The 14,925-nt window shown below is 51.7% G+C and overlaps 1 protein-coding gene across 7 annotated transcripts in view; it reads right to left on the minus strand.

Moving 5' to 3' along the window:
• Positions 1–2,959: 2,959 nt before the first annotated feature.
• The window catches only part of TANC2 (tetratricopeptide repeat, ankyrin repeat and coiled-coil containing 2), a 231,370-nt gene continuing 219,404 nt past the window's right edge, over positions 2,960–14,925 (minus strand). For 4 of the 7 annotated variants that reach the window (XM_051640273.1, XM_051640277.1, XM_051640278.1 and 1 more), the window contains 7 exons: positions 13,285–13,460; positions 12,324–12,456; positions 11,689–11,718; positions 10,675–10,766; positions 9,100–9,246; positions 7,045–7,145; positions 2,960–5,774 (listed from right to left, as the gene is read on the minus strand). In XM_051640273.1, the coding sequence (XP_051496233.1) occupies positions 3,815–5,774; positions 7,045–7,145; positions 9,100–9,246; positions 10,675–10,766; positions 11,689–11,718; positions 12,324–12,456; positions 13,285–13,460 (2,639 nt within the window). In that variant the 3' untranslated portion in view covers positions 2,960–3,814. The remainder of the gene's footprint in view (positions 5,775–7,044; positions 7,146–9,099; positions 9,247–10,674; positions 10,767–11,688; positions 11,719–12,323; positions 12,457–13,284; positions 13,461–14,925) is intronic. The other 3 variants (XM_051640274.1, XM_051640276.1, XM_051640275.1) reach the window with 3 other exon arrangements.

The following is a 14,925-nucleotide window of genomic DNA, read 5'->3' on the forward strand; positions in this document are numbered from 1 at the left end:
TCCCAGGCAGCGACACAGAGGACACAGCTCAGGCTGTGCCTTTGGAGATGGATCCCAAGGGATGTCTTCGTAAAGCCCCTCTCCTAAGCAAGCACTTGGGATGCCCGCTAGTGACCATTTTCCCAGCCCTCCAATGCTACCCCATCAGGAAGGGGTTCCCTCCCCTGGGCCCAGAGCATCCTCCCAGCCTGGAGACAAAGCAAGAGCTGGTGAATCCTCATGGCAGGATGTGGCAGACACCCACACCCAAAGCTGGGGGAGAAGGTTTCAGCTTTGTGGGGGCACAGCCAGCTCTGGGGGCAGCTGCGGGCAGAGGACGAGACACCCGGTGGGAAAGGTGGCTAAATAGAGGGCTTGGCTCCACCCACCCAACGTGCCCTGAGAACAAAACCTGGAGGTTTCCATGTCATCAAGAACCTGGTTCACTCTCTGCACCCAACAATCCTACTGGCTCACAAAACAGGGCCTCACCATTGGGCCACCACAGCCTGGCAGGGGACGCAGGCGCCGGCTGGCAGCACCGCCCCGCATCTTAACTACTCAAGGAGAAATTAAATACACAGCATGGACACACAGCACCACCTCTGACACTCTGTGCACGCTCCAGGCTGTCAGAGCAAGATCCGAGATGACAGGACAAAGGGATGTCAGGTGAGATCTGAGCCTCACCCAGCCACGTGCTTCCCAGCAGGGCCACGCACGGAGGCACAACACGGAACAGCCTCTGCCTCCTGTCCACGCCAAATCCAAACTGTGACTGTGAGGACACGGGGGGGGGAATATGTCAAGAAGAGTTTTTCCAGGGAGAGGTGTGCTCCTTACCCACCCAGGGACTACAGCAGCCATCCTGCCTCAGCTGTCCCTAAGAGAATTGCTGGGGAAGCGCTTTAAAAACCACTGCAAATGATTTTGTGTTTAAAAATTACTCAATCTGTCGATGCTTACGTACAAGAGTCAGTTCTTGTGCTATAAACGATATGATCCATTGCTTTGTTTCTTTTCTCTTTTTTTTTTTTCTTGAAAAATACAGTAAGAGACAAGAGCTGTTTTGCTATTTTCTAATGAAGACACTACTCACGCTTAAAATATCCAGTATTTATCAGAGTAGCAAACTCAACCAGTAAAGTGCACCCATTTACAGAGAGAACAGATGGAAAACCATTAGTGCAAGAATCCTGTGAAAAATGTAACACGTGATATCGTGACAAAAACCTCCACACTACAGTATTTAAGCCTTCTCTCAGCTTGGTGTTTGTGTTCAAAGTGTGAACTGTTTTTCTTTTTTTCCCTTAAAACATCTTCCTAAAGCCAAAAGCTGGGCACAGGGGTGCTGTGGAAGGGTGGAACTGGGAGCACGTGGCAGTGAAAAGGCAAAGCAAAGCACAGGCAGGTCTCAAATCGTGGCTCTTGGACCACCCTGGTGGCATCTCAGTTCCCAAAACAGGGACGGGGCTGAATTTGGTTACTTTTTCCTTTCCAAGCAGCAACTAAAGGTAGGAAGCCACTCGATCAGAAAGCTGGGGGGTGCTGAGCAAAGCCAGTGGTGCTGCTCCAGACCCACGGATATGCAGGTCCTAGCTCTAGGTATGAAGAGAAGAAGAAAGCAAGTTACTCCTGACAAAGCAGAACATGCTGCTTCTGAAAGAGGAGAGGAAAAAAAAACCCAAACCACGACAGCCCCTGAGCCAGGAGAGAAACAGTGCATGGAGTGGAGTGTCCCCGTGGCCACGGGGAGCTCACCCTGCTGAGGGGTCCCCCAGTCACCCCCCACTTGACAGAGGATAAAGCAAAGAGTCAGCACGGGGTTACACCTTGAGAAAGGAAATGCCAACCTTGATCTAAATACTGGCTTGGACAAGGACCAAATAGCCCAGAGAACATAAAAAACACCAAACCCCTTGGAGGAAACATCCTCAAACACTTTTCAACATGTCTATGAGACACCAGCCTCCATCATCCCCAGGTGTGCACCTCCCAGCTTGCTCTGAGCCATGAAATAGCAACAAGATATGCTGATCCACACACAGGGGGGAATCCCCCCCTCCAACCCAACAGCTCCATCAAAGCCAGGGTTTGCTAAAAGGCCAAATCCTTATCTGGAGCAAAGGGGTGTAGCTGCACTGCCATCACAATGGGGATATGCTCATTTACACCAGCTTCAAGAAGGTACACTGGTTCAAGAAGTCTTGCAACAGGTTGGCATAGCCCTTTGGAGACACCAGGAGGTACAGCTGCTCCTGCTCTGCACTGAAACCACTCTGAAGAGTTGTAAGAGGGAGGTTTGGGCCTTGGGCAACAGGCACTATTTTGCTTTGAAACAAGCTACAAGGTTATCACTCTCCTCCCCCACTTCATCCCACCCTTTGCCCTCAGTAACTGAAAAGGCAGATTACAAACCCACCAGTGATAAATGGATCTGTAAAGAAAGTCCCTCCACCCCCCCAAACAAAATTTCAGAGAATAAGGGTAAAAAAACCCATGGAAAATCCTTTAAAAAGGATTTTGGAGGCGTCCCCTGCTCTTCACACTGTCTTGATGTGATTTAAAAAAACCCCAAAAAAACAAAACAAGAAAAAACAACCAAACCAAAACCTGTCCTGAAAGAGATTGCATAAATAAATGATAAGTACCTCTCAACCACAGGTTCATCAAAAGCAAAACATGGTCTCTACCATTTGCAGGTACAGAACATGGCAGTTGCTTCCCAAGATTTTGGGAATGGATCTTAGAGGAACACAGCCCTGGCTTCAGTGGGAGAAGGTGAAGGGGGGAGGCTGCAGGGCTGGCTTGGCAGAGGGAGCCCTCCTGTCTTGGGAACCACCACTGGGCCAGGTTACACATCCTCATCACAAAAAGAAAAGAAAAAATTGCAGTTTTTCTCCTGGAATCCCGTGTTCTAAGCCAGATGTTTTGTTTGACTTTGCAAGCAAAGAAAACCCCACCCAAATGAAACCCCCCCCCCGACATGAAACCGACCGGGTGAGAACGCCGCCTTGTGTGTGAGGTGCAGTCGTCTGCTAAGGGTGTGAGGAAGAAGCTGCTGCAATCTCAGTTCGTGCCAAGTCCCTCAGCTGATTCAAACACCTACGACGTGTCAACTTTAACCTCTCAATGCCTGTAAAATGCCCCAGAGCAAATCAGGGCCGGGGCAGCGCGTGAAGAGGCAACGCAGGGCATGACCCCCACCCCTCCTGGCCAAGGATGCCATTAAACATGGAAGGAATCCCATTTGGATTCAGCTGCTCCAACCCCAAGGAAGCAGGGGTTGTTGTGGTTGTTGTGCATAGGCTACTTGGTACTAAAACACATCATTCCCTTGCTCGCTGCGCTTGATTTGCTCCTTGGGGCAAAGAGCCAAAGGACCCAGTTGGCACGAGGACCTGTGGATGAACCCTTGGGAAAGGCTCCTCTGATCCCTGCTCTGCTCCCACTTGGAATTCCCATCAGAACTGAGTAAGAGCTCATTGAGACAAAAGAAACCCATTGAAATCGAGCGCAGTTGGCTCTTGAACAAGAGCTGGTTACCTCCCGCTGCGCAGGGAACATTCCGGGACCACCCCGCACCATGTACTAAGATATCCTGGTTGGGAAGGTAGCTGGAATTGGGCAAAAGATACTGGCTCTGCTGATGTTGGCTTCACGGTCAGCTGGGGAACTGAAAGGGCTGGAGCACGTGCATGGTCTGACCACCACACAAAGTACCAGAGAAACTTGGCCATGTAGCTACCAAAGAGAAATAAAAAATAATATGCATGGAAATCAAGCTTGGAAGTGTGTGCTGAAAACATGAGGGTCTGACTCCAACAAGCGTCTTTTACACATTAGACTCCACAAATGGTCTCTTTGGTTTGATTGGGGACGTCTGCCCTTGCCTGGAGTCCCTGGAGAGCTGCCTGTAGAGGTTGTCCTGGTAGGCCTGCGCCACAGGCAGTGTCCTTGCCACCTTGACGTCGGGATACGAGGAGGCTTGGGTGACTCTCTCCAGGAGGTCTCCCCGGGACCCATTGGCCAGCATCCCATGGGGGCTGTAATAGTCTTCCTCTAGCAAATGGCCATTCTGTGCATTGTTGGTTTTGTTATAAAAGGCAATGTTGCTGATTGACGAAGGCGGGCTGAAGGATTCCGGCTGGGGGAGGTTGCCAGGAGATGTAGGACTAATGACAGTGTCCACTGATGACACGGCCCAGGTCCGGTTCTGCTGATGGAGGTGGGGATACTGCTGAGTCCGAGCTGTTTTATCTATGATTCCCATGAAGGGCGTGGTCCGGGAACGGGCTGGCTCGCTGGGATAACCCCCCTGAGTGGGGGAGACCGGAGAAAGTTCATCGCAGGATCTGTCATAAGCTGGTTTGAGAGGAATCTCCATTTGCTGGATCGAAGCAGAAGGGCGGAAGTTGGGAGTCAGGTTGGAGGTGGAGGAAATGCTATTGCTGGAAGGAGAGAAGCGGAGGCCGACGCTCTGGGAGTGGAGCAGGGGCCGTGGAGTCGGTGGGTGAGGCTTGATTTCACTGGGATTAACTGTGATGGGTCTTCTGATGAGATGGGACACATCCGGAGAGCCCAGCTGGCTGGCGGGGAGGGAGGAACGTTCCAGGTCAAGCTTCGAGTGGCACACGGGATAGTAGGAGGCAGACTGGCTTCTCCCGATCTGAGGGGTCTGGCTGTACCGCATTCCCCCCCGGTAGGCCGAGGATGGTCTCTGTGGAAGGTCTTCCTTGGCCAGCCCTCCGTGCTGACAGATGGCTCCGGCGCTGAGGCTGGCCTGGACGTGCTGCACCGGCCTGCTGTCACCAACGATGCCCCCGATGGAGCCCTGGTAGACCAGCCTGCTCTGGCTGACCCCCATTTCCCCTGACGCCGACTGGTACTTGCTGGCCATGGAGTGGGCAACCTGGCTGTAGGCACCAGTTGGGATTACAGTACTCGAGTGGACGGCAGAGCTGGGCTGGTTGCTCCTCACGATCTGGGCCTTGGCTGGCTGCAGCCTCAGGCCCTGCTGTGGCACAGCCACGGGCAGCTGGGGCATCTGGAAAGACCTCTGTGTCATCTTGGACAATGGAGACTTTGGCCTACCTGGGAGCTGGCTGACTCCACTGGGTTCTTGCTGGTAACGAACCGGGGAACCAGACTGTGACCTATAAACGCTCATGCTCTCTGCTGGGGGGCTGGCACGATACTGAGGACCTCTGCGGAGAGGAGAAGGTGGTGGGCTTTGATATTCCTTCCCTTGGCTTCCAACAGGAGGTGGGCTGAAGCGGTAAGAGGAGCCCTGGTGAGCAGGGGACGTGTGTGGAGGACTGGGCCTGTAATGCGAGTTTTGGTGCGTTGGAGACAGAGCAGGAGACGTGGACTGGTAGCCCTGCCTGGTTGGTGAACCCACGGAGCTGTTGGACCTGAAGTCAAAGACCTGATGAGAGCCAAGAGGTGAGCCAGAAATATAGGCTGAGTCCCTGTGAGCTGGGGACGGGGGTGGGCTCTGGATGATGGGCAGCCCTTGGTTTGGCCTGGACTCTGTCTGCAAGCCAATGGAAACGTTCTCCACGTCCTGCTCAAGGAACTCCTCCTCGAAGATGTCCTGCACAGAGTAGAGCTCTTCGTGTTGGGCTTCAGGCTCAGGCTCCACCGGGAGCGGCGGCGGGGGCGGCTGCTGCTGCTGCTGCTGCACCTGCCTGCACTCCTCCTCCACCCGCAGCAGCAGCCGCTGGATCTCACGGTTGTTGGGACACAGCTTGATGGCCTCGTTCAGGTCCTCCAGGGCTGCCGAAAACTGCCTGCTTGACAAAGGGACAGAAATGAGAACGGGAATTACTCTGGATTGGAATGGAGCCATCCCGGGAAGCTCCCGAGGGTGAAGCGCCTCGTCCGTGTTAGGGAGGGAGATGTGATCATTCCCGGCCTCGCTCCCACCCTGTCCACGTGCCTCCCATGGATCCATTTTACCCAAACTGAAGGAAAACCCTGGGGAAGGGAGGAACCCAGTCCTGAGATGGCACAACCCAGACTAGCAAGGACGCCCGTCCTCTGCAGCTCACAAGATCATTCATTAACCCTCCAGGCACCACCATGAGCTTTGCCCCCACGTCAGCCAAGGGGAAGACAGAGCCTGGATGACCAGCTGAGCTCACCCCTGCTGGCCACAAGTGCTCACACCAGTGAAAAGGTAACTTCTGGTGATGCCAAGACCACCCAAGGTCAGGGCTGGCTCTGGAGCTCCAGGCTCCTGAAGGTCAGCACGGGTGGGCAAGGCTCCTCTTGCCAATTTTGCACTGGATTTGGCTGCAGAAGGAGCCTGGGAAGCCTCTGCAAGGGAAAGACCAGGCTGGGAGGAGCAAAAGGGAGGTGGAGGTTTGGGAAGGGGGTTGTCATCTACAGGGACACTGCTTGCTTTTGAGCAAAACCATCTGTTTCAACAGGGTTGTCACCTGGGGGCTGATGTCAGCAAAGAACCCCCCAGTACCTCCCACCACCAGCTGAAGCTTTTGCACAAGCCAGTGAGGAACAGGTGGAGGAAGGAAAAGCCTCCCAGTCTGTCCTGACCTCAGGGGTGCTGCTGGGCACAAACTGGGAAATAGAGGAGCAAGGCCAAAGTGGTGATGGTTTCTGCTGGAGAAACCTAGGGAGAAAAGGTCACTGGTATGTGGGGAGGCTGATACCATCTGGAAAGGAACCCCTTCTTATGCTTCCTTAGAAGCATTTTGGAAAAAATGGAGAGAGAAACCATTAAAGGAAAGGCTTTAAACTGGAAGAAGGGAGATTTGGGTGAGACATCAGGACGAAATCCTCTGCTGTGAGGGTGGTGAGACCCCGGCCCAGGTTGCCCAGGGAAGCTGTGGCTGCCCCATCCCTGGCAGTGTTGAAGGGCAGGTTGGATGGGGCTTGGAGCAACCTGGGCTGGTGGGAGGTGTCCCTGCCCATGCAGGGGGGTTGGATCTAGATGATCTTTAAGGTCCTTCCAACCCAAATGAGTCTGGGATTTGATGTCACTGGCAGGGTCTGCAGGTGGGGCCAGCCCAGCCCCTGGCCCTTTGCTCCCTCTCTCCTCACCTGCTGCTGCGTTTGGCTCTTGCTCGTGCATAAAAAGCTTCGTACGATTTCGGTTTCAGCTCCAGAGCTTTAGTGGCAAATTCCTCCGCCATTCCAAAATCCTGTCATTACAATAGGTGTGCAGGTAAGTGACTGAATAGATACAGAAATAAAACCACTAACTTAATATGAACTTCCCCCCCATGTAAACAGGGAAAACTTGATGGAACTGGAATACATGGATTCAACAGAATTCCCAGCCAGATAGCTATGATGGCATGGTTGAAGATTCCAAGCCTTGGCTTAATAACAGATGCTGTCAGCACCCGTGGAGGCCAGTGTGCCCCTGGCTCTGCTCTCATTGACTGTCCCCCCAACAAGTGCATGTGATCCCCCTCCAACAACCTCCAGTCTTGAGGAAACATCTGGTCTCGCAGAGGCTGGAATGTAATCTCATGAAGGGTTTTTTTTCCACAGTGGAAAGCACTAGGAAACCTTTTCCCACGCCCTCTGCTTCCCACTCTGCAACACTGACACACTTCAGAGGGGCTGAATAAAACTGCCAGGACTTGCCTGGCAAAGGGCTCCTACCAGTGCCACCCATCCCACTTCTCCCTGCCTCTTGCCTACAGCTCATCTGGGAGACTCGTTTGGGAGTGAGGAGGCAGGGGGTGACAGGATGGGCTGGAGACTGCTCAGGAGGCTTTGGAGTGGCAGTGCCCCACGATTCAGCTGCAGTTCAAACCCTGCCAGCTGTCCTCACCTGCCTTGTCCCCAGTGCTTCACAGGATCAGCTCAGCAGCTGCAAATGAGACCTCTTCCCAGTGGAGGGGGTTCCATTTCACAACCAAAGGCTGCTTTGTCTTTCTGACCTGGGCTGTGACCCTCAGCAGTTCAGGGAGAAAGCACCAAAGTACTCCTGATTTGTTCAAAACCTCAATAAAAAACCCTCCATCTTCCAGAAATGAAGTTGATGAGCACACGATGCCCCCTGGACAGCACGGAGCAGCCAGACAGGAGCAGGTAAGGCCAGTTGGACCTCAGCAAAACCCAGGCTGAGCTTTGATCTCCCCTAAGGTATCCACCCTGGAACTGCCTGGGAAGCTCATATGTTTGCTCGTACCTTCAGCAGCAGTTACTGAAGAAATACTGTCTAATGGACTAAACTGGGAAAGAAGTCAAGAGGAAGGCACCTCTGTGGTCTCATTCTTAGGTCCAAGAACTGCAGGAGCAATTACAGCTCTGAAATTCCCTATCACAAAACCTGGGATTCCCCAGTTAACATGAAACCAAAACTCGTGTCCTGAAGGCACAGGCTTAGCTGGGGGTTGGCTTGTTTAGAGAGCAGGTTCACACTTTTTCTACAAGCTGTGTTGTTTGCTCACCAGCATGAGGATTTTCCTTCCATTCCTTTTCACCTGTCTCCCTCACAGCTTAAAGAAAGGAAGGTGTTAGAAAACCCGCTCCCCCCCTCTGGTGTAATCTTGTGGCCTTGGTGGAGATGTCACTTGTCTCTGGAGTCTCTGGAGAGTGGTGGAGGTGAAGGTCCTTGACTGCAGAACAAGGAGGAGGTGGCACTTTTCTGCTGGAAGAGCAGCAGACCATGCACGATTGGAGCAGGGAGAGTGACAGTGATTTGGCAGTTTTGGGAGGAGAGGGAGTATGTGGGGGTGTTTCTGGATGAGTCACTGCCCTGGGGAAGTGTTGGCCTCCTAAGCATATGCTCCTTCATTTGAAATTAATTAGTATTCAAAGGAGCACATCTCCTGGCTCCTCCCTCACCACTGCCCTAGAAATCTGGAAAATGCCTCCACCCCCAATTCACATCATCATCAAAAGGGAGCAATAAAAAATTCAAAAAGCTATAAACATGGGAATGAATTTTTAATTATCAGAAAGGCGTATTAAATCATTACTTCTTCGGGATGATAAAATGTCAGTGCTGTTTGAAGGACAAGCAGGTTACACAGAGGAGGGATCTCAGAGGCCAAAGCACAGCTAGAGGGTGGACATGTCTGTGCACAGGCAGAGAGCTGGCAGTTTGCCCTCAGGACCACGAAGAGTGGGGACACTTACATTCATTTTCCTTCGACACCGAGAGAGGTTGAGCAGCAGTGACACCTTCAGCTCACGGAAGGTTTTCAGGTCTTCTCCAAACCCTTCCCTGGGGAATTTTTTCAGAGCATACTGGTAGCGCTGGGCAGCCTCTTTCACTTTACCTTTCTAATAGAAGAAGAACACGTCAAAACACACCCTTGGGTTAACTTCACCACAGAGAACTCACTCGCCAGCCCCATGAATGTTTGGGGTGGTGAACGCAACAGGACTTCACTATTTAGTTCTTCTCTAGAAAGGAAAACCAAAACATTGGATCAAGAGAAGAACATTTGATCTGGAAATGCAGATGCCTTGTGCAAGCTGAGTTCTCCCACTTGGTACAGAGTTGTCACTCTGCAGTGGGAAACAGCAGAAATTGTGTTATAACTTGATACGACTCCATCTGCTTTCTGGGTTGATGGTCTTTTTGTTTGGGTGATCAGTAGCCCATTTCTAGAGAACACCCTACACCCAAAGCTTAATAAGCACCAGGGAGGGTGAAAAATACAGTGTGGGAGACTGGGTGGAGCTCCCAGGGCTCAGAGAAGCTCAAAGATAAACGTTATGGCAGCCACGTGGCTCTGAAGTTGGACAGTTTGGGATTTACCTCCCTGGACTTTCGATGTCTAAAAATTAGGTGTCTCCATCTAAGCCTGTCAGCTGGGCTCCTTTTATAGATATTAGGACACAACAGTCACCTTCAAAGGGGTGACTCATTTTTGCTTAATTTGAGCACCTATTTTTGGGACAGGATGATCTGTGCCCTGGAGGGGGCAGCCATGGACACTAGGGTCAAAGAAAGAGGGCAAAACAGGATCTAGGACACATGGAATTCATGCTGACCCAGACAGAAATTTTGCAGCTACAAACAGTAAGCTTTAAAACCTTGTAGCCTCAGGTTTCTCAACTGTATCACGTATCTCTGGCAGATAACTCCAGTTCCAATGCCAGCTTTGCATAATTTCTGCTTCACCCATAGAGCCCAACAGTGAATCATTGTTGTACTTGCACGTTTTGTGTGTGCAAATCTCCAGGTTTTAAAGATCGGCTTAAAACCAACACCCAACAAAAAAGAGTCTCTGATTCCAAGGGTGGAATGTCTCCCATGGGCTAAAGGACAGGACACGACCATCTGGGTCCTGACAAGCTGTTTTCACTGCAAAAAGTTCCTTCCAGGAGTTGTTTGGGGATATTCTATCTGGTTGCCCTGCTCCACTAGGTAAGGACGACGCTGCCAAATCTGATGCAATGACATCAGCACTCTGAATCTCTGTGAAACACTTGGGTTCTGGTGTTTGCAAGGAGGAAATTAAATGCTGGCTCAAATCCAGAATGTGGAGAGACTTGGCTGGGCTTCAGCTTCGTTACAGATCTAGGCAATCAATCCCCCCCCCCCTCCAACCCCACTAACCAAAACCAACAACCCAAGGAAAGCTGTGAGCAGTAGCTTTTGCTTGTCAAGGATGAAGGCAGCAGCCCTGCTCCCTCAAAACCTCATACAAAGTTATGCTGCAAGCTGCATCTGTCCAGATTTTCCAACCCCACTCTTCTCACCTTATAAAACATGTCTCCCTCCTCCATCAGCTTGCTCAACAGGATGATCATGATGTCTGGTTTGGAGGTTGCCATCGCCCAGGTTGCTGGACCTGCAGTGTACAGGATGCATGATGGGTAAAAAACTCATACAATGCAAGGGTGGTAGGAAGCTGGGTGGAAAAAATATCCTGGGGTGGGAATTTCTGCTGGAGAGAACAACTTGGCACGGTGAAAGGGCAGAGTGCTCCAAATGATTGAGCTGACAATTCCTCTCGCACTTAAATTAACGTCGTCCATGGTGCAATGGTTTTTTCTTTGCAGTCATTAAGGCTCATGCTAATCAGCACCTCCACGAGGGGCTGGGAGGTGATGGGAGCCGTTCCCACAAGAGGGCAGTGCTGCTTGTGGAACCAGCTGGGCTGGGGGAAACGGTCAGGAAGTAAAACATGTTCGAAAGGAAGAACTCAAGAGAGTGGTTCCATGAAAGCATTTCTAAATTAAAATCTCTAGAAGTGAACTAGGAAATCTGCAGTTGGGCTGTCGATGGATTTTGTGTTTAAGGGGATGGTGACTTCCACCTGAGAGTAGAAAATCCATGAAGGTGGAAAATACAAGGGAAAGGTGGTGTCTAAGTGCTGCTGGTGGCAAAGCACCCACCACGGGCTGGGGACACGGTGGCTCTGCACAGGGACCACCCGTGCAGAGCCAGCCCTTATCTCAAGGTCTAATACTGGGAAGGAAGGGGAGGGGGAGCCCCAAAAAGTCTAGGGACGACTCATTAGTGTGTGTGAGGAAATCAGTCAACAATATTCTGTAAGTAGATTCAGTACGTTTTGGGGGAGGGCGGGTTAGTTTTGGAGTTCAAGTTATTCTCTGCAACAGTCATTAAAAAAAAAAACAACTTATTGGAAGGTGAGGTAAATTAAAAAGATTAGAGGTGTTGGGGAGGCATGCAGGCTAAAATCAAACAGGAGAAAGCAAGGCTGACAAAGCTATCAGATCGAAGCTGATGCTGACAGCAATGAGATATACCTCGTGGGCGACTCGGTAACGTCTGACAACCTTCAAAGAAAGGAGAAAACAAAAAGTTGTAGGAGAGAGGGGGGGAAAAAAAATGTGGATGAAGGTGAAAAAAAAGAAAACAGAACCAAAACAAAGAAAGGGGGGGGAAAAAAAAAAAAAAAAAAAAAAAAAAGCAGCCGTGAGAGGCAGGCAGCAAAGAAGCCAATGCACCAGCAAAATCCCCTTTCACAGGAAAACGTGAGGTGAGCGGCTGCGCGGCGCGGTCGGGAAGCGGACACAGAGCAAGTGAACGCAGCAGCTCACAGCAATGCAGGACAGAGTACGTGTGTCGACTCGGACTAGTAAAGATAGAAAAAGCATTACCAGAGGAAAGACCTTGCCAAAGGAACAGTTGTTTATTGATTAAATTGGCTAAGTGATACGACAGGAAAAAAAATTTAAAAAAAAACCAAAACAAAACCAGAAGGAAAATTCCCCCGTTTTAATCGCGAGCGTCGGGCGGGACCCGCCGGCTGCTCTTGGAGAGCAGCTGCTGGGGCTGAGGCTGCCTTGGAATTAGAGGTGTGTTTGCTAGGAAAGCAGCCCCGCTGCCCCGAGTCCTGCCTGAGCACACAGCTGGTGGCAGATTGTCCCCCTGTCCCTACCTATCTTGGCTCCTTTCTTCAGGAGAGTGACGACGACCGAGGTGTTGCGGCAGCCCACCGCCCGGTCCAGCGGCCGCATCCCGCTGTAGTCCACGTGCTCAATCATGGCTCCATGGTCCACCAGAAACTGAACCTGCAATGAGAAGCCCAATGGTCAGTTCTGCTCCTGGGCAAGACCTTTGGAGTGCTGATGGTGGTATTCAACCAGAATAAGCTCATTCTGCTCCACTGCTTGGGCTAAAACGACCTCTGTAAGGTTTGAGGGTCCATCAGTGTCACGTGTTGTCTCCTTTGTGGGAGCACTTCCACATATGGAGGGTCAGGACTCCATATGTTTATTGGTATATCAAGGTGAACTGTGCTATCCTGCCCCTCTGCTCTGCTGAGCACCTGGAGGAGCACTGTGTCCAGCTCTGGAGCCCTCAGCACTGGAAAGACATGGAGCTGTTGGAAAGGGTGCAGAGGAGGCCACAAAGATGATGAAAAGGGCTGGAGCAGCTCTGCTCTGGAGATAGGCTGGGAGAGTTGGGGTGTTCAGCCTGGAGAAGAGAAGGCTCCAGGGAGACCTGAGAGCACCTTCCAGTGCCTGAAGGGGCTCCAGGAAAGCTGGGGAGGGACTTGGGACAAGGGCAGGGAGGGAGAGGACAAGGGGGAATGGATTAAAACTGAAAGAGGGGAGATTTAGGTGAGGCATCAAGAAGAAATTCTTCACCATGAGGGCAGTAAAGCACTGGCCCAGGTTGCCCAGGGAAGCTGTGGCTGCCCCATCCCTGGAGGTGTTGAAGGCCAGGTTGGATGGGGCTTGTGCAGCCTGGGCTGGTGGGAGGTGTCTCTGCTCATAGCAGGGAGTTTGGGACTGGGTGATCTTTAAGGTCCCTTCCACCTTTCACCATCCTGTGTTTCTACTTTATGGCTTTTACACCAACAGCCCTTTTCCCCTGCAGGTGCTACAGCCACTCACCACCTCTGCATCTCCATAAAAAGCTGCCAGGTCCAGAGGAGTCCGCCCATTCTTGTCGGCGTGGTCGGTGGCAGCTCCGTTCTCCACCAGGGAACGCACCACGGAGAGATGTCCCTTCAGACAAGCCCAGCTGAGGGCTGTCAAGCCCTCCTTGTCCATCAGGGCAATGGAGGCACCTGAAAGAACAAGCACCAGTTCACTCCGAGCTCCCTGTTGTTGAGCACAATGATACAACAAACCACCTGCTTAGTGACGACAGCTTATTTTGAGAGAGCTACGTCCACAGTTATTAATGTATTACAATTTCTCCCACCATGGATCCCACCCTCCATGGCAGCTTCAAAACGAACCGACAGAAACTGTGGCAACTGAGTTTATTCACACCAAGCTGCAAACTTTTTCACACCCAGCTCTGTAGGCTTTCCTGGCAAGCACCTTCTGAGCAGCAGGGTGGATTTGACATTCCTCATCTGAGACATCAATCTTCCTTTTTAAGTGTTTTTGACTGTTTGTTTTTTTAAAATCAAAACCCATTCCAGCCTGCGTGAGTCAGAGATGAAGACCATTTTGCTGCTTCAGCAGGTCATGGTGCATCAAGGGGAAGTAATTCAATTCAGCTCAGTTCTTCTAAAAAACCCCCACATTTTCCCCTCTTCGCTCCCCTCCGTTTACCCAACTCGACACAATTTCCAGTGGTGTTTCTCCCTGAACTCTGCCCAATATAAATACAACGTTGTGGGATAAACTACTGACAACTCCAAGCCCAGGAGAGAGGGACTTGACACTTTCTTGGATGAAGAAACCACGCTGCCACAGCAACAGGTCAGCACTGCTTCCCACAGCATATGGATCCCCAGGAGATCTGAATGGCGGCGTCAAGAGAAGGCTCCTCTTGGTGGCACGAGGACAACTCCTGTTGCCATGGCACAGGCTCCAGCTCTTGAGTCTGCAGAAGATCCCTCCCAGCTCTGCTGCTCCTAGGAAATGCAGCTACCTGTGGGATGCTCCTGCCAGCAGGCTGGGAGCAATTGCTGCTGTGGCGTTTTTCTCCTGTGGGTAAATTGAAAAGTGCTCAGCACGAGATCTTCAGGGGCTCCAGAAAGCTCAGCCAGGGGAGGAGTGATGTGAATTCCCTGAACCTTCCTGTTCATCCCAGCTGATGTACCCTGGTCAGCACACATGGTTTGATGATAGCACACTGACAGGTCATCCAGTCATTGAATCCCTGACTGGTTTGGGTTGGAAAGGACCTTAAAGATCATCTAGATCCAACCCCCTGCATGGGCAGGGACACCTCCCACCAGCCCAGGCTGCTCCAAGCCCCATCCAACCTGCCCTTCAACACTGCCAGGGATGGGGCAGCCACAGCTTCCCTGGGCAGCCTGGGCCAGGGTCTCACCACCCTCACACTAAAGGTCTTCCAGCCTGCACAGCTTCTTGTTTGTAGAGGAGGACAATGCATGAACACCTTCTCAGGACATATTCAGAAGCCTCCACACAGAGCTCCCAGCCCAGGGGCAGCAACCTGCTCACCCCAGTGTGGTGAACCAGCCAGGGGGTGGCAAATAAGGGCTAGGACAGTGTGCTGAGGGGGGGAAACTCCCTGCAGGACAGCTCCAATGTACAGGCCAAAGGGTGACA

Source organism: Apus apus, chromosome 25, assembly GCF_020740795.1.
Source record: "Apus apus isolate bApuApu2 chromosome 25, bApuApu2.pri.cur, whole genome shotgun sequence".
NCBI lineage: Eukaryota > Metazoa > Chordata > Aves > Apodiformes > Apodidae > Apus > Apus apus.